Here is a 21840-nt window from a genome sequence, read left to right as displayed (position 1 = left end):
GATGTTGTCACTCACTAGAACTCCACCCATGCCATGCTTAAGCGTTTAGTGGAGCAGCAGGCCACCCTCACAGTGTGACTCATGAAGAGCAACACTTGGAGGGGGGAGGGGGAGTTCAGCCCAGAGGACTGGCTCACCATCTCACAGACAGTGGAGGTACTGAGGCCCTTCAAGGAATTCACTGTTGCAATCTTGTTTGACATGGTGACCCTGGGTCTGGTCATTCCTCTGGTGCATATACTTCAGAGTGCTATGGCCTCCTTCCTGGATCCAGATGCAGGACATGCAGACCTCGTTCCAGGATTGTGCATGCTTGTGAGAAGACTGCAACAGGCTATCATGTCCCAGCTGCAGCCTCTCACCAAGAAAGAATCGTTTGTGTTGGGGACCATGTGTAATTCGCGCATCAAGTGCGCAGATCGAGCACTTCACCAGCACAAGAAGTGTCCTCTCTTTGTGGGTGCAGCATAGGCAGGCCAAAAGGGGCCTCCTGCCAGCAGAGGGGATGGGGAAGAGGCCTAGCTCTGCTGGATCCCCTCCAGCCCCTTCTCAGCAGGGTCCCCTCCTTGTCAACCCTGGGATTTCTATAGAGATGGAGATACTCTGGTGTGTTCTTGGCCTCTCTGGGAATGTGAAGCACATGAGCCAGGATTTGGTGGAGGCAAATGTCAGGGACTACCTTGCAGAACCCTGTGAGTTGCTTTCTACTGAACCACTGAGCTATTGGGCCAAGAAAGAGGTGGTCTGGCCAGACCTCTCTCTCTCAAGGTTCAGAAGTCCTCTCATGCCCTCCTATGAGTGTGGAGAGCGAGTGCATCTTTTCTCATGCATGCGACAGTGTCAGCTCGCATTGCACTCACCTGCTCCCCAAGAGAGTTGAGCAGATGGTCTTCCTGAAGGTCAACATGCTGCTCTTCAATTTCCCATCTTTGGACTTCCAGAGTGAATGAGGTAAGCCCACCTTTTGGCCTGAATCCTCTGGGAGTCTGTGAGGTGGGGGAAAAGTACTCTTTCCAAGACTTAAAAGTTAGGTAGAAAACATGCAGAAGAAGGACAGTTGATTCACTTAACACAACAAATGTACACTGCAATTTGGACTCCCCCTAACAGACCTCAAAACCACCAGTCTGTGTTAGCACAAATTTCTGCAGATAATTGAGAACAGAGGCCCCACGAATGCCACTGGGATGCGAAGAGTCAGAGAGAGATGTTAGGCAAAGCAGAGAATGACACACCAAGTGTCACAGAGGGAAACCCACAGAAGCACTCAAATGAAGCTACAGAATACTGTTGAGCATTAATGTAGGTAATGTGTTGTTCTGATAGTAAATTAACTTTTCTCATTGCATGGGTGGGAGGGGGCAATGATGAAGGCTGATGCAGAGAGAGAATTACTTGGGTTATCCAAGTACCTCAGTATCAGTTTCAGCCTGAGGCCACGTGAGTGGGATCCATTTTATGCAAGTGTGCTTGCTTCTCATTGTCTTGTGCTTGTGGCTGGGTACTGCTTGGTTCTGTTCTATGGTGTTCCCCTACTGGCTGAACCCAGTGCCTGGCTGAACCCAGTGCCTGGCTGCTGTGAATAACACTGGTTCTGTTAGGCTAAGTTGCAAGAATGTCCCTTGCTTCAGTTTGATTTGGGTGTGAAGTTGGTCCCCTTGCTTCATTTTTGTTCTGGGGGAATTCCATTCCTTTGCTTTGGTTTCCTTCCATTTGCAAGACTGTCCCTTGATTTGGTTTGGATGATTCTCTGGTGTGATGCTGGTCTTTATAGAAACCAATGGAGAGTGGCTGGTCAGCCTGCTCAGGGGGCACTGGTTTTTTGGGGTGTGTGTCAGTTTGGTTCTGTTAGACTTCCCCAGGAATGAACTTACATTTGGGAGCACGACTTGGCTGTGGTATCCTTGCCCTGTGCATATGTGCCCCTTGTAAAAGTTCTCATCATTGGCTGACATTGGTCAGCCTGCTCAGGGAGTGCTCGGGTTTTTTAGGGGGGTGTAAGTTTGGTTCTGTTGGACTGTCTGGTATGGAGCTTGTATTTGGGAGTGTGCCTCTGGCCATGGTAGCCTTGGTCTATGTGTTTCTGCAGTGTGTGTGTGGGGTTACCTTGGAGTTATTTCCCACAATAGGAACAAATGGAATGGCTGGAGTACCTTGTTCAGGGGCCCACAGAATTGGATCCCGGGGTCCAAACTCCATGAAACTTGGGGACAGTCAGGAGTAGGTTGCCTGAAAATTTGGTAGATTTTGCTTGCAAAATGCCATCCCAGCCCTGTAGATAGTCCTCAGAAAGTTTCCCCCATAGGGAATAATGGAGATTGTAGGTGGCTGGGGCACCTTTTTTAGGGGGCCATAAAGTGGACCCTCCAGGTCCAATCTCCCTGAAACTTAGCAAGTCTTTAGAGGACAGTCTGGAGTACGTCCTCTGCAAATTTGGTGAAATTCAGTCAAAGAATGACCCCCTGCCAGTCCACTGGAAATAACCCAAATTGAGTTTCCCATAGGAAACAATGGCCAAATTTTACCGAGTTTGCTCTGTAATACTGAACTGAACTAGAGAATGAATTCAGTATTCAGGGAATACTGAATTTTTACTGACTTTTTCCCTGTGCACACCCCTAGGTACATTTCTGTGTGATAGAACTAGAAGGATGTGGCATGTTTATGTGAATGAATTCTGTTGATGTAAACCTTCTTCATCTTACAACCTTTTCAAAGCCCTTTGTTGTTCATATCTGAGTTCCAATGTTATATGCGGCTTGCCCAAGCCTTTCTATTCCCAACAGCACCCAATAAAAATAAACAATGAACCAGTAAAAATAGCAATAAAGAGACATTAAAAACAACCATTAGTACAGTTCCAGAAGCAGCAACACAAAGTGATAATATCCACTTGCCAGTCATTGACCTTTTGGAAGAGGTAGCTTTTGTACCCTCTCTATAAAGCTACAGGAACACAGTAGATATGAACTTTGATGGGGTGGTAGTTCTTCAGACTTGGAATAATTGAAGGCCTTGCTACTTGCCACAGCCATCCTCAGCTCATAATTGGTGTGAACACACAGAGGACAGACTGGTCTGTGGAATGCAAATAGTGACTGGCTCATATGGGGAGAGGCTGGTTCTGATACATGTAGTCCAGGCCTTGCAGGGCTTTAAAGATAAGAACCAACACTATTATTTGGGTCTGGAAGCTAATAACCAAGGCTATTGCCACTGAGCAGACTGAATACATTCCCCATTCCCATCATCTACTAAGAGTCAGATATAAGCATTATTGGAAGCTTCTGAATCATCTTTAAGGGCTGCCCTAGTAGAGCCTATTATTCAGTTCAAAAGAGTACCAACATGTGAACATATGTAGCTGCCTTATGTCAACCAGGCTACATCAGTGCTATCTACTGTGAGTGGCAGTGGCTTTCCAGGATATCAGACATAGAAAGCAACCTTTTGTGTAACAGGCTTGGGCTGTGTTGGACTGCTGCAGGAAAGGACAGCTGTAGAAATGTGGTTTGGATGTGAATCAGTGCTCCGTTAGTTTGACTCCCACTACTGCCATGAACTCTGCAGGTGGCCTTGGGTAAACCACTTTTCTCAGATCCAGCTCAACTGTGGGGATAATAATAACATTGCCTTTGTTCACACACTATGTGTGGTACTAATCTGTCCAGAAGGGCAGTATATAATCACACATCTTGTTGTTGTTGATGATGCTATTGTTATGACCAAGTGGTATACTGGAACAGAGAAGGGAGGAGCTGAGCTCAGTGGCTGGAGCTTCTTCCTGGTTTCCAGAAGGAGGTGGGGTCTGGACTTCCAGGTCTCTCAGGCCTCAGATGTGGAGATAGGGTTGCCAGTCCCCTTTACCTCTGGAGTGGAGGATAAGGAGGCTGCAAGGTCCCAATCTAGGCTACTTGTGCAAGGTCCCAATCTAGGCTACCGGTTTTACCTATTGTACCTTATTTATGATTGTAACCTGCCCTGAGCCTGCTTGGGGGGGGGAGAGCTAAAAATCCAATAAATAAATAAATAAATAAATAAATAAATAAATAAATAAATAAATAAATAAATAAATTTGTACAAGGCACTCCCTGGAGACCTTGGTGAAATGTGGTGGGATGCCCTGCCCCCACTGGGAGGCTGGCATCCCTATGTTGAGGGGAAGGGGGATGTGCTTCATGCATGTCCCTTCTGGTCCTCTCTCTGTGTCTCCTCTCTGAGACAGGAGCAGCCCCAACCACCTCCTACTTGGCCTGAGGCCAAGAGGGTTTAAATAGCCCTTGCAGGCTTTACATGCTCCACTCCCTATTGCTTGGCCCAGGGAGGCTTCCTCTACCTTGTTCCAGATGGGTCCGTGCCCTCTCATCTCCTCCTGTCCAATTAGCTCCTTGGATTTGTCTCTGCTCCTCGGGTGGGTTGCGCTGTTATTGGGCCCTGCCTGTGTATTCTTGCATGCCAACTGGGCTGCAGGAGAGTAATTGACTTAGTCCCCAGCTGATCCATGGGAAAGGTGCTGGCCTCTGGCTATTGTCGGGCTACTTTGGTGCCACTTTGGGATGGCCCATTGGGCCCCCTGAGGTAGTCTGCCATGGGGGCCTCACCATGGTAAGTGGGGGCATTGACTTGGAGGGGGTACCCTGCCCACTCCCAGACACCATGCTACCTGAAATTCTTTAAGTAGAGATGCATGGAACTGAAGCTGTAGCCATAAAAAAAAAAGAATAATTGCAACATAACATAAAAAGTTGATAAAGGCCCTCCTATGATTCCTGCCATCAATGGTCTTTCCACCTGGCTGTTATGTAACTTTAATGCTCCTGTAGTTGCTTATGTTCCTGTCTTCACTGTCATCTCTTCTTCCTTTTGTGGCATATAGTTTGTGTGCATGTGCGTGTGCATGTGTGTGAGCGCATGTGCAGAAAGTGTCATCAAGTCATAGCTGACTTACGGCAACCCCTGCTGTGGTTTTCAAGGCAAAAGACTAAGAGAGGTAGTTTGCCATCGCGAATGACCTTCGTCTTTCTCTGAGGTCTCCCATCCACTTACTTAACCATGGCTTACCCTGCTTAGTTTCCAAGATCTGATGAGATTGGGTTTGCCTAAGCCATCCAGGTCAGATCATAATATATATTATGTTACATAATATACAACATTATATTAGCTTGGTGTGGCAGAGTTGATTATTTCCATGGCTTGAGTAAGATTATAAATGCTTTATGAATAACAATAGAGGACAGTACTGTAATCCCTTTAACTGTTGTGTAGAAGAGGTAATTTGGCACGTACAGTTTATCACATAGAAATGAAAAAAGCTGTACCTGGTGAAATTCACTGGTCTACAAACCACTTAGTGTCCAGCCACTCCACTATCTTTTGCATCTGCTCATCCTAGCCAACAAGGGGAATGCTGTAGTGTACACAGGAGTCTTAGAGGGGTGTAGTTGTTCTCTCCAGTGTGTTGCATAATGCTACTAGCATATGGAGAAATAATCCAGCTTTTCTCAGAATGTGCTGATTTACATACATAAGTCTCTGTGGCATGATTTATACTTCCAAGCAACTAATGTTCCAAGCTCATGCCACCACATGTTGATAGACTGGCATGCCATGAATCATCTCAACTGTATTATACTTAAAAGGAGTGTGTTCAATGCTAATTTCTTGATGTTGTAAGAAATTGGTCTGTGTTAGTTCTGAAGTGTGATCCAGAGAAGAATAAATGGAATTGTTTTATCATGTTACACATTGCAGGGAAAAAATAAATTGGACATATTTGTGTTTCTTTAAACTTTTTGCTTGCCTTTGATTATGTTAGAGATCTACAGATCAGATATAGCGTGAACATGGTTTTCTGTCTAGTTAGTGTCCATGTACTTCAGCTGTTTCTGTAAGGGGTTTCAACCCTAGATGGTACCCCTGCAGGAAAATTCAGGGTGGGAGGACAAGAGATACAGTTCCATGCCAACATGCAACATCACTTTCAGTGTGAAAGTGATGTTGCACATCATTGTTGCACCTAACTGCCCCCTATTTCCCTTCCACAGTCTAGTGATGGTAGGGAATGGGGGGAGTCCAGTGTGGGAGGCCTCCTGCTATAGTGAGATGTGGGACCCCTGGTTCTGATCGATTACATCTTTATATAACTTTGCTCCAGTTCAAGATGATATTCACAATTCATCCTCCCATTTTTAGCATCTGAACAACCCTGTCAAGTTTCAGATAGGCCATCATATTGGTCTCTAGTAGAACAGCAGCATTTGAATCCAGTGGCACCTTAGAGACCAAGTTTTTTACTTTCGAGAGTGAAAGCTCCCTTGTTCAGAGGTTATCTGGAGAAAGGAGTTTTGAGTCTCAAAAGCTTATACCTTGAAAATCTTTTTTTCTCATTAAAATGTTTTTATTTTTTTAAAACAGATAAAGGGGTACAGAAAGGAAAGGGAAATAAAAGTTTAAAAAGAAAAAATTGAAGATTCTGCATTACAAAGACTATCAAAATATAATGACCAAATAACATTTAAAAAATAGTTTAAGAGTCTAAAACACAAACAAAAAGAACCTTGTTATTAAATCAACCAATGATTAATAAACTATATAGTTGGGTTAGCTTAAATGAAGAGCTTATTTAACATTAACTATTATTAATTATACAATTTCTTACAAAAGACAGTTAAAAAGATAATACAATAGCTCTACAGCTTTTATACATCACAATCAAATTATAACACAATCATTCTCCAGAATATTTTGTCTCTCCCTCTTATTAAGTCTTATTATTAAGACAACTACTGGATAGTTGTATTTATGTTCCACTTATTCTACTTCCAGGCTAATTATATATAAAGATACATATAAGATACATGATCTAAGAAAGTATTTCAATACTGTCTATGATAAATTGTATTCTACTAGTTATGTTATATTAATCAAGTTAAATAACATATTTATCTACATGCCATCTCAAAAATTTAAAGCTTAAAGCAAACAACATCTCTAAAGCCTCTAATAATCAGAACAAGACAGTAGGGGTATGCGCTTCAAGAATCCGATTCGGGTAAAATACCTGAATCAGACCCGATCCGGAAAGCTTTGGGATTTCCAAATCGAGGCCAGCATGCTGTCCCTGATTCAGAAATCCCGAAGCAAGCTTCCCAAAGCATTTGGAATGCTTCAGGAAGCTTCAGGGGACCCGGGGGGTTAGGTTTAAAGGGCCCTTTCACAACCGGCAGGGCCTTTTAAACCTAATCATTCCCTCCCACCCTTTCCTCCCCACCCACCCCCCACTTACCTGGCACCGGCAGAAGGGAAGGCTGGCCCTCTCTGCAGGCCAGTTGCAGCGGCCGTGGCGGGAACAGGAGGGAAGGCCTTTTCTGCAGGCCAGCCATGCTGGCGCAGCACCAGCAGGAGGGAAGACCCTGTCTGCTGGCCAGGCTCACCAGCTGCTGCAGCGGCAGGGAAGGCCCTGGCTGCACAAGGTAAGTGGGATGGGGGGTGGGGGGATGGTGTTAAAGGGAGGGGGTGGGTGTTTAAGGGTGGGGGCAGCCTCCCCCTCCCTCCTCCCCCATCACTTCAGTATGCTCCATATCTTTACGGAGCATACTGAAGCGACCTGGAAACCCAAATCCGAAGTGGCATGCCGCTTTGGATTTTGGGGATTTCCGGATCTTTTTCCCGCTTCGGGTAAACCTGAAGTGGGAAACCCAAATCTTTTCGGGTTGCACACGCCTACTAGACATGGGCATGAAATACAAATCAAATTTTGTGATGAATCAGTTTGATTTGTGTATCATGAAAATGTGTTTCATGGGGCCACGTTTTTCACGAAATCCATGACTTTTGGGGCCAATTCATTTGACTTGTGAATGCTTCATGATGCCAGACAGGCTGGCACTGATCCATTGATTCCCTAGGCAACATAGGCCCGGAATGTCTGCAGACCTTTTGTTGCTGTGGAAACCCCAATCTTAGCTGACACAAACTTAACAGGCAGTTCTCCCTGCCAACTTGAGAGCTCCCATTCTGTTCTATGAGAGCAATGAGCAGGGGGGAGATGGGCCTTCTGTAGCCATGGGAACACCAATCTCATCCCTCCAAGCCATGTTAGGCAGGTCTGTCTGCCAACCAGAGAGCTCTTGTTCTGCTGAGTTTCTTATATAAGGCACAGCTCTCTGCCTCATGCTTTCAGTTCCAGTAGACAGAGGGAGAGGGAGGAACTATTGCTGGAATTTGGAGTGAGAGAGTGTGGATTTGGGAGTTTTTGCCTGGATTTGCTGCTTCAAAAAAGACTGAAATGCTTCTTTCTTATTTTCTGCAGTTGTCCTTACTAGGAAGGTCATTGGATGAGGGTGCTTCCCCCCCGCCCCGAGCCCATGACACCCAGGTGGACAGAAGGGAGGTGTTCTTCCAGTCAGCATATTGCAATCTTCACCAAACTTGGAGGGTAGCTGGAGGAGAGTCTGCTGAAGTCTCCCTGTGAGTTTGACATCTCTGGGTATGAAGGGGGCCATCGTAGGGCCCCAGGATCTGATGAATCACAAACCTAACAAATTGTTTCACAAATCAGGACGATTTTGTCAAAGTTCGTGGTTCATGGAACGTGATGAACCACAAAACTCAGGGTTCATTTTTTCCCCATTTTGTGCTCATCTCTAATCAGAACTCATAATCAAATCTGCAAAGCTAATTTGTCTTATTTATTTCCAGTCTTTATCTATAGTAGGCATTACTTCAAATTCTTTAATCTGTCTTCTATTTATATAGTTCTTCAATTTTGCTAAATTTTGCCAAAATTTTGAATCCATTTCAGCATACATGTTTTAACTTGTTTTGTTTCTGTATCATATTGAAGTAAAAGTTTATAGATGTGCCCCAACATATGATCCTTCTCCTGGATAATTATCATTTCAAAATCAGTTAAGTGTCTCAGTCAACTTCTATAATCATAAACAGCTTCTTTTAATCTGGAGGTTGCCTGAAGATATACAAGCCATTGTATCTTCTTCACTGATTTTTGGCCACTATTTTATTTTTCCTTGAGAGTTTTTCATATCTTGACAATGTATAAGATTATCAGTTTTCCTCACATGCTTATCACAGAACGCATCAATTGGAGACATTACTAGTGATGTCGGGAAGGGGGCCAATCCTCATTCTTAGGGAGTCCTAGACTGTCTCTAATTGCATGGCTTTTATGCTGTATTTTTGATCTTTTCTTTGGCCAGAGATTATTATGGAGACCTTCAGTCAAATCTACCACTTCTAATCTTATTAATCCATCATTTGTATTTTTAATCCAATCTATGACCCAAACCAGGCCAACTGCTTTATAATATAACTTAATATTTGGTACCGCCAGATCACCTCTTCTTTTTTCATCTTGTGATGCCTGAAATCTTATTCTTGAATTTTTACCATTCTAATTAAATTTGTTTATCTGTTTTTGCCAATTTTTCAGTGTCTTCTCTTGTACATTAATTGGTATCACTTGAAATAAAAAATTAATTTTTGGTAGGATATTCAGTTTGATTGTAGATATTCTTCCTAGCCAAGACAATTTTAATTTGAATCATCTTTCAAGATCTTTTTGTATTCTCTTTCAAAGTGCTTCATAATTGTCACTACCGAGTGCTTATTAGAGATTAGCATGAATCGGGAAAATTCTGAACTGTGTAGTTCGTGGTTTGTCATGTTTCATGAACCACGAACCACAAACTTTCATGAACTTGCCCCGGTTCGCAAACTAGTTCGTGAAAATGTCACTTCTGGGTCAGCAGAAGGTCTGCAGAGGGCCCACCTACCCTGTTGCCCAGGAAACTGATTGACTGGTGCCAGGCTGTCTGCAGTGATGAACCAAAATACGAACCAAATGAACTGGGCTAAAATTCATCACAGTTCATGAGAAATGAGTTCTGACAAACCACTGGTTTGCAAACCATGAATCAGCCTGTTTCGTGACGAACTTCGATTCATATTTTGGTTCATGCTCACCTCCAGTGTTTATTTTTGCCCTGTCAGATTGATGCCCAAGTATTTCACTGGATTTGTTGTTATTTCACATCCCATCATTTCCTTAATCCTTGTTTTGTTAAAAATTTGGAAATTATTTTGGTTTTTTTCCTGTTAACTTTAAATCCAGAAAACATTCCAAAACTTAAAATGTGTTCTATGACATGTTGTAACACCATGTGTGGGTTCAAAATAATCAAAACAATGTAATCAGCATAGCTTTTCAGTTTAAATTCTTACCTGTCTACTTTTAAATCATTTTTAGAGTCTTGTCTTATTTTTCAGGCAAAAATTTCCAATGCTAAAATAAATAATTGTGGTGATAGTGTATAGCTTTGCCTGGTGCCCTTCTCCATTTGAAATCCTTTTGTTAATACTCCATTGATTAAAATTTTGGCATTCTGCTTTGTATAAATTCCTTGTATCCAGTTCTCAAATTTAGGGCTATAATTTAAATTTTCTAATGCTTTTTGCAAAGAAGTCCAAGAAAGATGATCAAATACCTTTTCAACATCTAAAAACAAATTCCGCCTTCTGACCTTTCCTCCCCACAAATTCCATTGCATCAATTACAAATCGAACATTTTCTTTCATAAATCTCTTTGGCGCAAAAACCAACTGATCTGGATGTATTATTTTTATTATGCATTTTCTTAGTCTTTCTGCCAGTATTGAAGTAAACAATTTATAGTCCACATTCAGTAGAGAAATGGGCCTATAGGATTGGGGTAACATTGGGTGAGTGCCTTCATTATGAATTAATGTTATATGAGCCTCTTGCCAGGTTTGAGGTATTGTCTTATCTTCACTTATTTTGATGGTTGTTGTGGGTTTTCCGGGCTGTATTGCCGTGGTCTTGGCATTGTAGTTCCTGACGTTTCGCCAGCAGCTGTAGCTGGCATCTTCAGAGGTGTAGCACCAAAAGACAGAGATCTCTCAGTGTCTTTTGGTGCTATACCTCTGAAGATGCCAGCCACAGCTGCTGGCGAAACGTCAGGAACTACAATGCCAAGACCACGGCAATACAGCCCGGAAAACCCACAACAACCATCGTTCTCCGGCTGTGAAAGCCTTCGACAATACTTCACTTATTTTATTCATCATCACTTTGAAGTGGTAATATTAATTCTTCTTTCAAGCACTTATAATATTGTCATTAGCCCATCCTGACCTGGTGCTTTGTCTTTTTCATTTTCCTTATTGCTTGTGAAATCTCCTGTATTGTAATATTATGATTCAACACATCTCTGTCTTCAGGTGCAAACTTTGGATTGAGTGTATCTTTAATGTAATTTTCCATTCCTCATTCTGTTAAATTTTCTTTTTTATATAGCTGAGAAAAAGGAGGTAAACTGTTGATGTATCTCTTTTTCTATATATGTAACTCCATCAAGCCTTTTCACTCCTACTACCCTTCTTCTTTCAGTTTCTTTTCTTAGACAATGGCCCAGAAATAGTCTCAGTAGAGTTTTGAACAAGTCCTAGCATAACCACTCCACCACACAGTATTCTACTATTTAGCATTTTTTTTCTATGAGTGGTCCATCTGGTCCAGCATCTTGCTTTACACTGTGGTCAACCAATTGCCCTGGAGGGCCAACAAACAAGGCAGTGAGGCCAAGTCCTAACTTGCTGTTGCCACCTAGCACTGGTATTTGGAGGTATACTGGCTCTGAATGTGGAGGTTCCCTTTAATCAACGTGGTTACTTGCCATGAATCTGTTTAATCTTTTTCTAAAGTCACCTGCGCTGATGGCTATCATTATGTCCAGTTTGGTCATAACCCTCAGATCCAAAGGCGCTGTTCCATCAGCACTAGAGATGGGCACGAACAGCAATATGAACAAAAAAAAGCCACAAACAGCCCAATCTGCTGTTCGCGAACAAGCTGTTCATGAGGCCCCATTCTAAACGAACAGGTGGTCGTTGCAAGCCTTGTCCATTGCTGTTTGTCAAGCCAGACAGCCTGGCACCTGCAATCAATTCCCTTGGCAACTTAGGCAGGGATTGTCTGAACTCTGTCTAAACTCCTGCTATTGCCCTGGAAACCCCAATCTAAGCCCAATTTAGCTTGATAGGCAGGTGTGGAGCTCCAAATTTGTTACCAGGGAACAAAGACCAGGGGGAGGGGGGCTCCCAGCTCTGGCTTTGGAGAGGGAGAAACAGCTGCTTGTTGGCATTTTGATAGAGAGAGTGCATTGGAGCTTGAATTTTCTTTGTGTGTGGTGGGATAGGGATCTACCCCTTCAAGTTCCAGGGCTGCTGCCAGGCTCTGGCCCAAGCTATTATTTATTATTGGTTCCTTTCCTGCTGCCTGCTCAGGTAGGGTTTCTGGGAGTGGTGCAGTAGGGATCTTGACTTGGATGATGGCTGGAGGAGAGCCTGCTGGCCCCCACGAACAGCCAACCATGAACATGTTCATGAACAGGGCCATGTTTGTGGTTGTTTGTGAGTCCCTGTTCATGGATGGCAATGAACAACGACATCATGTTCATTTTTTTTCCTGTTCGTGCCCATCTCTAACCAGCACAGGAGCAGCTCTTTTGACAGAATGATTTTTCTATTTGCAGAGGATGGAATTATGATTTTGCTAATTCCCAGTTCTTGTTGCAGATGCCTAGTTTTCTCCCTGTACTGTTCCTTCGAGTCCACTGATGTGCAGAAGCACAATTTCAAGGTGCATAGAAGGCTGCAGAGACAGTCAGGAGGTAGGGAAATTTACCTTCACTAGTGTAACTCCAGTCACACTCAAAATCTGTCTGCAAAATATCCTATCAATTGCGTGTCATATTAGTTGAAACTTTTTATTTCTGTCCAGTCTGTTTTGTTGTGTTTATGGGGAGACTCAAATTCTTAAACAGAAACAGCAGGTGATACTTACTCTGTTGAGCACTCATTAACTTAAAACACAGTTAACAAAGGGCTTGTGTACCCACCTGCTTGGTGATCAAATGGGAAGTAGTTTTCTTCAGCTGGTCCAAAGAGTTCTGACCAAGACATCAAGGATTCACAAAGCATTGGATTTTGCAGGAAAGTACTGTGGTTTACTGAGTCCAGCATCATCCTAAAATGTTATATTACTATTAGTATAATATGTCCACACCTTCATTCCATATGAAGAAACTCTACATATACTATATATATTTTTAAAAGTTTCCTAATAGGCTGCTATGGTCAGCAGTGCTAAATAACCCTATGTTTGATATATCAAGATCAGACTAGTGGTCATTTGATCCAACTATAGTTAATAATAGTAAAAGTGGTTTAATTGTCATGGAGAATAACAATATGTTCAATTTTGAGGAAAACCTCAGTCTTCCTTGGTGGTGTCCCATCCAAGTACCAACCCATCTTAGCTTCTGAGATCTGACAAGATCAGGGTATACCACGCTGAACAACTACCCATGCTTATTACCAAGGTCTGTGTAAAATATTCTCCACTTTCAACTGATGGATAAAAATGATTGGTTATAATGGAATAGAAAGCCAGTTTGGTGTAGTGGTTAAGAGTGTAGAACTCTAATCTGGAGAACCAGGTTTGATTCCCCACTACTCCACTTGAAGCCATCTGGGTGACCTTGGGTCAGTCACAGCTTCTAGGAGCTCTCCCAGCCCAACCCACCTCACAGGGTGATTATTGTTGTGGGAATAATAATTACATACTTTGTAAACTGCTCTGAGTGGGCGTTAAGTTGCCCTGAAGGACAGTATATAAATTGAATGTTATTATTATTGTTATTAAATATATAATGAAAAATATTTAAGTTGTGCAAATATTCATAGGAATATAAGTATCCTTTCAGACAGAATCTTTGCTACATTTCTTTCTTTCTGTAGTACCTGATACCTCTTCAAAAGCCACTTAGGAGGGTAGTTCCTCAGGAATGGTGTATGATGTGTCATGCAGCCTGCATTGGAATCAGTATTGAATGAGGAACCAATAGCCATTGCTCCCCCCTACTTTTTGGCATTATGATTTCCCGGAAACTGCTTCTATGATGCCATTCTCTCCCTCTAGCAGTTAGTTTCCCCCTTCATCCTGGTTTAATCAAATGAGCCAATCCACCTCACATAAAGATTGTGTAACATGGGTAATCAGATTTGCCTGTGGAATGATATTACTAAGGACTACAGATGGGCACGAACAGGAATACAAACAAAAAAAAAGCCACAAACAGCCCAATCTGCTGTTCGTGAACAAGCTGTTCATGAGGCCCCATTCTAAACGAACAGGTGGTTGTTGCAAGCCTCATTCGTTGTTGTTCGCCAAGCCAGACAGTCTGGCACCTGCAATCAATTCCCTTGGTAACTTAGGCAGTGATTGTCTGAACTCTGTCTGAACTCCTGCTGTTGCCCTGGAAACCCCAATCTAAGCCAAATTTAGCTTGATAGGCAGGTCTTCCTTTCAAATGTGGAGCTCCAAATTTGTTTCAAGGGAACAAAGACCAGGGGGGAAGGGGGCTCCCAGCTCTGGCTTTGGAGAGGGGAAAACAGCTGCTGTTGGCATTTTGATAGAGAGAGTGCATTGGAGCTTGAATTTTCTTTGTGTGTGGTGGGATAGGGATCTACCCCTTCAAGTTCCAGGGCTGCTGCTAGGCTCTGGGCCAAGCTATTATTTATTATTGGTACCTTTCCTGCTGCCTGCTCAAGTAAGGTTTCTGAGAGTGGTGCAGTGGGGATCTTGACTTGGATGATGGCTGGAGGAGAGCCTGCTGGCCCCCACAAATAGCCAACCATGAACATGTTCGTGAACAGGGCCATGTTCATGGTTGTTCATGAGTCCCTGTCCGTGGATGGCAACGAACAACGAACATCATGTTCAGGTTTTTTTTCTGTTTGTGCCCATCTCTTCTATGGACCACAATAGATGAGATGCTGAGAATTCTGTGAAGTTATCGTCTTAGATTTTTTAGAAGGAAACAGCAGGGGATGGGTTAAACACCCACTCAGCCACACACACACCCTTGCTCTGATCCCAGTTGGTTCCCTCCTAAGGACAAGTGAATCCAACTGACACTGAAGGAAAGTGAAGGCAAATTAAACAAATAAGCACAAATTTTTGCAAGGTTTCCCAAAAATAATTGAAAAGGAGATATTATTTTGTTTATGCTGAAAATATTTTCTAAAGACAAAGGCTATTTTAGCTCAGCTTTATAAATTATCATGTTTAGGCCAATCAAAAAATACAGAACTTTCGGTAGGACTGAACTTCAGTTCCTCTTTTTCAGCAAGTAAACCATAGCAAATGCCAGAGTAAAACAACAAGAGAAACACAGTGCAAAATGTGTTCCATGTATGTTTTTCCTTTCCCTGTTCTAGCATCTGAAACTGCTTATATAATGTTCAAGCCCATTGATTTAAATTCTCACAGGATGATAGAGATGTGGAAGAGATCTGAAGGATGAAAACTTAATATCCATGCATGGAGGTGGGTCCTAATATCGACAGCTCCCCTACATCATGCAGATATTCTATGTATCTATTTCATTTTATCCATTCTTTCTCCAATGAACCTAGAGCAGTATGCATGGTTCTCACATCCTTTTGTGTGAGGACATCAGAGATATAGAAGGCAAAAGGAAACAATGTGTAGCACACAGGTGGTGACTTTTTGACAAGGGGTATATTTAAGGTGAACAAAACCTTAACATAAATGTATACGTGAGCAAATGAATACAGGCTGCAGGAAACAATGAACAACTACTTGAGTTGAACACCATAAAGATAAGTTAATAAACCCTGAGCCTGAAATGAAAGCCTGTACATAGAGCTGCAGCTTCATGGGAAATATTATTTTGGAATTTGGCCCATCAATTTTCCAACCGCATTATTGATGCCTTGGCAGGGAGGAGAAAATTGTTCTTGGGAAGAGCCTTACTCATTCCTTACCGAGACCCTCAAATTATAAAGTCAAAACAATTGAAACTATAGATCTCCACCCACCTGACATGTTTTTTTTCCTCACATGCAAGTACTAAATGGCTGTGTGCAAAAAGGAAGTCATTGTGTGAAAGTTTTGCCATCTCAGACTGCAAATCTTAAATTTAATTAATATATTTGCTTTCACAGCTGTTTCAAGTTATCCAAGTGGTTTCTGAATACTTGTTGCCATGGGAAACTACTAGTAACCCCAAATCAGTATTTGCTAATATGTGTTTTGTATAAGGAATGAGACAAAAATAGATATCTGATCTCACTGAATTGAATTGCATTTGGCTACAGCCAAAACACCCAAATAACTCGCTAATGGGAAAACCAGTTTATTTCCTGTGCTGAGGGATTTCGAAGTTTAGTGACATTACATGTAATTCTTTTTCACACTGACTTTTAAAAATAAATGTTATTTATTTATTTCCTTCAATTATGTTCTCTTTTTCTCACTGAGACCCAAGGTGTTTCACAGACGTTAAAACTGCATTAAAAGTAAAACTACCACCCTTTCTGTTTCGTTTTTTTTTAAAGCCTTCCAGAACAAATCATTTGGCAGGATGATAAAAACATGGGAGCCTTCCAGAATACAACTGTTGTGAGTATGTGATTTAAAGGAGACAACAAGCATGAGGGGCTATTTAATTATCTCTTATGCTATTTCCCATCAAAAATTTCACCCCAAGCTGGAAAACCTGACAGGTTTCTGTAACTTCTCCCCAGGGTGGGTAAAAGCACTTTGGGGATTTTCAGTAGCAAAATTGTGCAAAAAGTTATTCTTCTTTCACTAATGGGACACCCTCAAATTGTTGTCATAGTGACACTCTATTATAAATGTCAGAAAAAATACAGAAACAACTTGTAATGGAGTACTTTTATGAAAGTTAATGCACCCTCATAACTGAATGCTATCTTTGAAGAAAAGTGGTCTATTTACCTTTGTTATTATTTTAATGTGACATTTATATTACCTTTTATTTTATATCATGAAAGTTAGTTTGCGTGCCCAGCTTGATACGGCCAGGTTCTCTCAGCAGGTAAATAACACGCTGACGCTGGTTTGGAAAAAACAGGCCACAACTTTATTGATTACAGAATGTAGGGGTCATGGCAGCGTAGGGCATGGATCCCACATCGGCTGACCCGCCTGCCAGTCAATGACTCCTCACCCTTTCAGCACGCCTGCTGAGAAGGGGAAAAAAACCTGGAATGATGGCTGAGGGAGCCACACTGGGCGGTAGCCTCTGAGTGATTCCCCCGTCACCTGGACACAGGCTTGCTCTGTTGGCCCCTGAGCTGAGCTTACAACTGCCAAGCCTGGTCCCAGACCCCTTACGGAGATCCCCATCTACAGGGAAAACAGTGCACGCAGGCCCTGTTTTCCCCAAGGGATCGGTGGCCTACGCCCCAAAACGCCCCACTTAAAGTTGTGACAAAGGAATTATATAATTTCAAGATACAAACCCTTCACGCAGAATAAACTGATGCAACTATAACTTTAGTGCCTTCTTACATCCCATTCCCCCAATATCCTATCTTATACAACTGGTAACTTACTATTCTTGACTGAAAACACGCAGAGGGTGGGTGGGGATCGCTGTTCCGTTGCTGACTGAAGACGCTTCAACCGGCCCTGCTTTATATGCAGGGAGGGAGGACCTGAGTGAAAACCTGTTCACTCAGGTCAGACAACGTCTCCCACCCTGCTGTTCACAGCCGGCTGCTCTGATTGGCCAGCTGTGCAAGTTTTAACTGCGCCTCCCAGCAACAAGCTTCTTAGCAGGGCCGGCAAAGGGCCATTCCTGCTTTCTTCCCCCGGCCTCGCGTGCCTGCAAACACCGTCCCCAGGTGAGTTCGGGGCCGGGGGCATCCTTTGATATAACAATAAGACTTAAAATAATACCTTATTAACTTATATAGTAATGTCTTTAATTAATTGTTTAATCACATAGTATGTTTCAGTAGGCTAATGGTTGGACAGTAAATGATTTTGATTAACAGAGGACATGGTGTTACTGGACCTCATTTCTAACTTTTCTGCAAATCATTCTGCCAGAGGCTACAAAGAGTGTTTTGTTAACCATTTCACTGTGGAATAATTTCAGAATGGTAGCTCAGATGTCTAGAAGATTAACTCACAGATCTGGCTGATAAGAAACAACTTAATATGAAGCTTTCACATGCCAAATGGATCGTCTCAAATATATGAGTCACTCACACAAGCCCAGTTTCAGGCTCTGTATATTCACCAAAATGAAGTACCTTAAGCCAGACTATAAGGAATGGACTCTGCTGCTGGTGTTTCTTACGGAGTTTTGCAGGGAGAACTGCACTGTTGATTTGCCATCCAGTATTTACGGTACACCATTATTGAAACAACCTATAACGTTCTATGTATGAAGCTAGCAATGTGTCTGGCAAATATTCATAGAAATTAAATTATTTCTTGGGTTTCATCAGTCTGGAACAGAGATTGGATCTGAGAAATTACCTTGCGAAGGAACCAGAAGATGGAACAGAATGAACCAAGATTCATCATCTGGAACATCTATGTTTGTAAATAAGCCTGCCAATAATTCCTGATTGTGGTTTTAGACTAAGGTGATTGTTTCCTCCCCAGATACAAATTCTAGTCCACTATATTCAAGGCAAGTGCTTCTTAATCTCATTTTTTTGAAGTTTCTGTTGATGACTATTATTAAAACAAACGTCACTTCTGCAAATGCAGGTGTCAAAATTCTCAGTGCACAAGGCTATCACTTGTGGTGGCATTGTAATAAGGCCAGGGCCTTTGGGATCAAAACAATCAGAATGATCAAAGATTTGACATATAGTAGGATCTTCCACAAAATCCTTTAATTATAATTCTGCATTTTGTTAAAGTGGCTGTTAGTATATATGAAAATTAAACACTAGAAAACTAGCTGGTTTCAGCCAATACTGAAACTGAATGTCAAAGTCAAATGATCTTTATGTCAAATACTGGCTAGGGAAGGAGGAGGTTGAAATATTTTACAACTAATAAAATTGACTTGTATTGACAGATTGAGACAGCAGAGAAAAAAAGGAACCTATTTCAAGAACAGGGGAAAGTTTTCATTGATGTAAGGAATCTGAGATTTGGTCCAAATATAAATTCAGATATTATACTGTAGTTGTTTCTTTCGTAAAACAGATGATGCAATCTTCTCTTTAAAATACTGTTGAGGATTATGTTAGTACCTTTCTGTGTTTAGATTTAATACAATTTTAAAAAAAATGTTGACAGCTGTAATCTTTAATTCTACAAGAGTAAAATTACTAGTTATTCTACATACTTTTATGGCTACCAGTTGACAATTAAATCTACTTTAAGAAAAATAAAAAGTTGATATATACAAGTCTAGTCTGTGAAAAAAGCTGACACCTGATTGTTCAATTTGCAAAAACTTTACACTGGAATAATGGTTCAATAGATATAAACCAGAAAGAATACAACCTCCATTCCCACTCCTCATTTATATTACTAACAAAGTAATTTTTGAAAAAATAATGTTGGTAATTAACTAAGACTAACAGTGCAATCCTAAACAGATTTACTCCAGTCTGTTTAGGATTGCACTTCTGTTTAAAATGCAATTTCAATCTATTCATAAACTAAGCAGACCTATGATTTGTACTGGGACTTTTCTCAGTCATATTTTCTTACACTTTGAATCTAAATGCAGCACTAGAAAGCTAGTACCATAGAAGTCAATGAATCAGATCTATGAACAATTATGGTATTTCAACTACAGATAAACAAGGAAATGAAGGGGAGAAAGAGCAGAAAATGAATTTGCTACACTAGCAGTAATGTACTATACAGAGTTACATGCTTTAAAATCCATTGGACTTAAGAGGCTATACTTCTGCTTGGAATTGTACTTGCACATTGCATTTAAACACTATTTTTGAGTTATCTAGGCTAATTATGAAATTATTTAGTATATGAAGGAAGATTATAATTTTGCAAGATCAACAACAATCTCCTTTAGAACTTGTAATAATCACTTTTATCGTGGTTGATGAAAAGATTTTTGCATTTGATTAAGAGACAAAGCACAGAATCCAGCCACAGTTAAACGCTATTTAAATTCAATGGGAGAATTAAGACTGAGCTCCCATCTTTCCATTAAAATTAATTGGAATTAAAAGTTCATAAATTTGGTAATATTGGTATAAAACCATTCATTCTAATTAGTAGAACTTCACCTACTCAATATCACAGAATCAGTTTAGCAGCAAACTCCTTGATGTGTGTGTATTAAAACTTGAGGGAGAGAGCTCCTTTCTTCTTGCTTTAGTTAGCAAATGTTCAGTTATTTGTTGCTGAATGCCCAGAGCGGAGAACATACCAGTTATATATATTCAAGTAATGCTCTTTTCAGATATTGATCTGCATTTTTCTTTGGAGTTTCTCCATATTCAAGATAGAAATCATGCATGTCCACAAAGGTTTCTCATCGACAACCACCACCAGAGGTCTCAGCAACACAAAAGATTACACATTTATACTACCGCTGAGAAATGCCCTCCACTTACATGATTTACAGAGTCAATTCTGGACAAAAACAGAGATCGGTGTATACTTATTTTTAATCTCAGTGGCAGGCTTAATTATTTTCTGATTCTCTGGGCCCTGATTACTTGCATTAGATGTTATGTTAAACAAGATTTCATTATTTGCTGCTATTGCTTTTATAAATATATAATAAATTTTATTCTCAGGGACCAGTGGCAAGGACAATCCTTTAAAAAAGTATTTTATATGTTCTTTAGCATCTGAAGAACTATACAAGTTAGTTTGAATGTCATGCTAGCAATTACTTGCCAAGTTGCTTACATGACAGGGGCATAAATTGTTCTTACTTGTTAAAATACATTGAATAGAAGTTCAGCTGAGAAACACATATGTGTCTTTTCCAAATTTATTTTGTCAAGTTCCAGAGTGTTACAGTTAGGGCAGACACACCACTGACAAGTACCACATTAATTAACATTACTAACACCAGACTACATTGGCAACTTGGAATATTTTTAAAGACCCTGTACCTAAATAAATAAACGAACTTACATGTAGCTGGGACTGCTTATTCTCTTCCCAAGAGTTTGTTAGATCCAAGCGCAGTTCTTCTAATCCAAGAGACTTTCTAGCTGTGTGAGGTATACTCTGGATTGGAAGGAGGGCCACCTGCAGTTCTGCGATATATGGAACACTCTGCAAACAGGTCTGTTTGGTTTTTCAGGTTCCTATACACACCCCCTTTGATGGCAGTGATAATATACTGTGTGACACAGCTGAAAGGAGGAGGGGAAATAATCCTTAAATTCAGAAATGTTTAGTTTTATTCTTTTTTTAAAAAGTATTCCTTCTCTTCATATCTGAGAGACTATAGGAGATGGACAAGATGGCTGCACTTTTCTCCTAGGATTTGGTTTGTAAAGACAAAATAATTATTCACTGTTAAGGAATTATCGGATTTCCCTCATAGACCATGTAACACAAAGAAACTGGTGATTTATTATTTAGATGAATCAGGAAAATGGTTCTCAGATTGTGAGCCTGGAGTTATTGATGAGTTGCTTTTAAAGATGTTGCCGCTTGTAAGGTGTGAGACAGCAGGGAACAAATCACATAAGAGAGGAACATATTTTTCAGAGTAAGGTAGTAGGAAGAAGAGGTGAGATTCCCCACCCAAAAGAAAACAATTCTCTCTATTGCTTTAGCTAAAAGCTGTGGAATCTCCAGACTAGGCAAAAAGATACATTTGAATTGGGAAGCATATCTTCTCAGTTTTTTCAGGAAAACTCTAATCAACACATGGGGAAGCACAGAGTTGCCTATTTTCAGAACTCATTAGTACAAAAAACGTATGAAATTCTTTCAAT

At 41.2% G+C, this 21840-nt stretch overlaps 1 protein-coding gene across 1 annotated transcript in view; it reads right to left on the bottom strand.

Annotated features, from left to right (window-relative positions):
• Positions 1-21114, bottom strand: part of ELF5 (E74 like ETS transcription factor 5) — a 39814-nt gene extending 18700 nt beyond the window's left edge. Inside the window, exons 1-2 of the mRNA XM_054971826.1 lie at positions 21026-21114; positions 12939-13066 (exon numbers count right to left, since the gene is read on the bottom strand). Of these exons, the coding sequence (XP_054827801.1) occupies positions 12939-13066; positions 21026-21027 (130 nt within the window). The 5' untranslated portion in view covers positions 21028-21114. The remainder of the gene's footprint in view (positions 1-12938; positions 13067-21025) is intronic.
• Between the last annotated feature and the right edge of the window lie 726 nt (positions 21115-21840).

This window comes from Eublepharis macularius, chromosome 2 (genome assembly GCF_028583425.1).
Source record: "Eublepharis macularius isolate TG4126 chromosome 2, MPM_Emac_v1.0, whole genome shotgun sequence".
In the NCBI taxonomy this organism is placed as follows: domain Eukaryota; kingdom Metazoa; phylum Chordata; class Lepidosauria; order Squamata; family Eublepharidae; genus Eublepharis; species Eublepharis macularius.
Note: the sequence above shows the minus strand (reverse complement) of the source record. Positions and strands in the feature narration are given on the sequence as shown.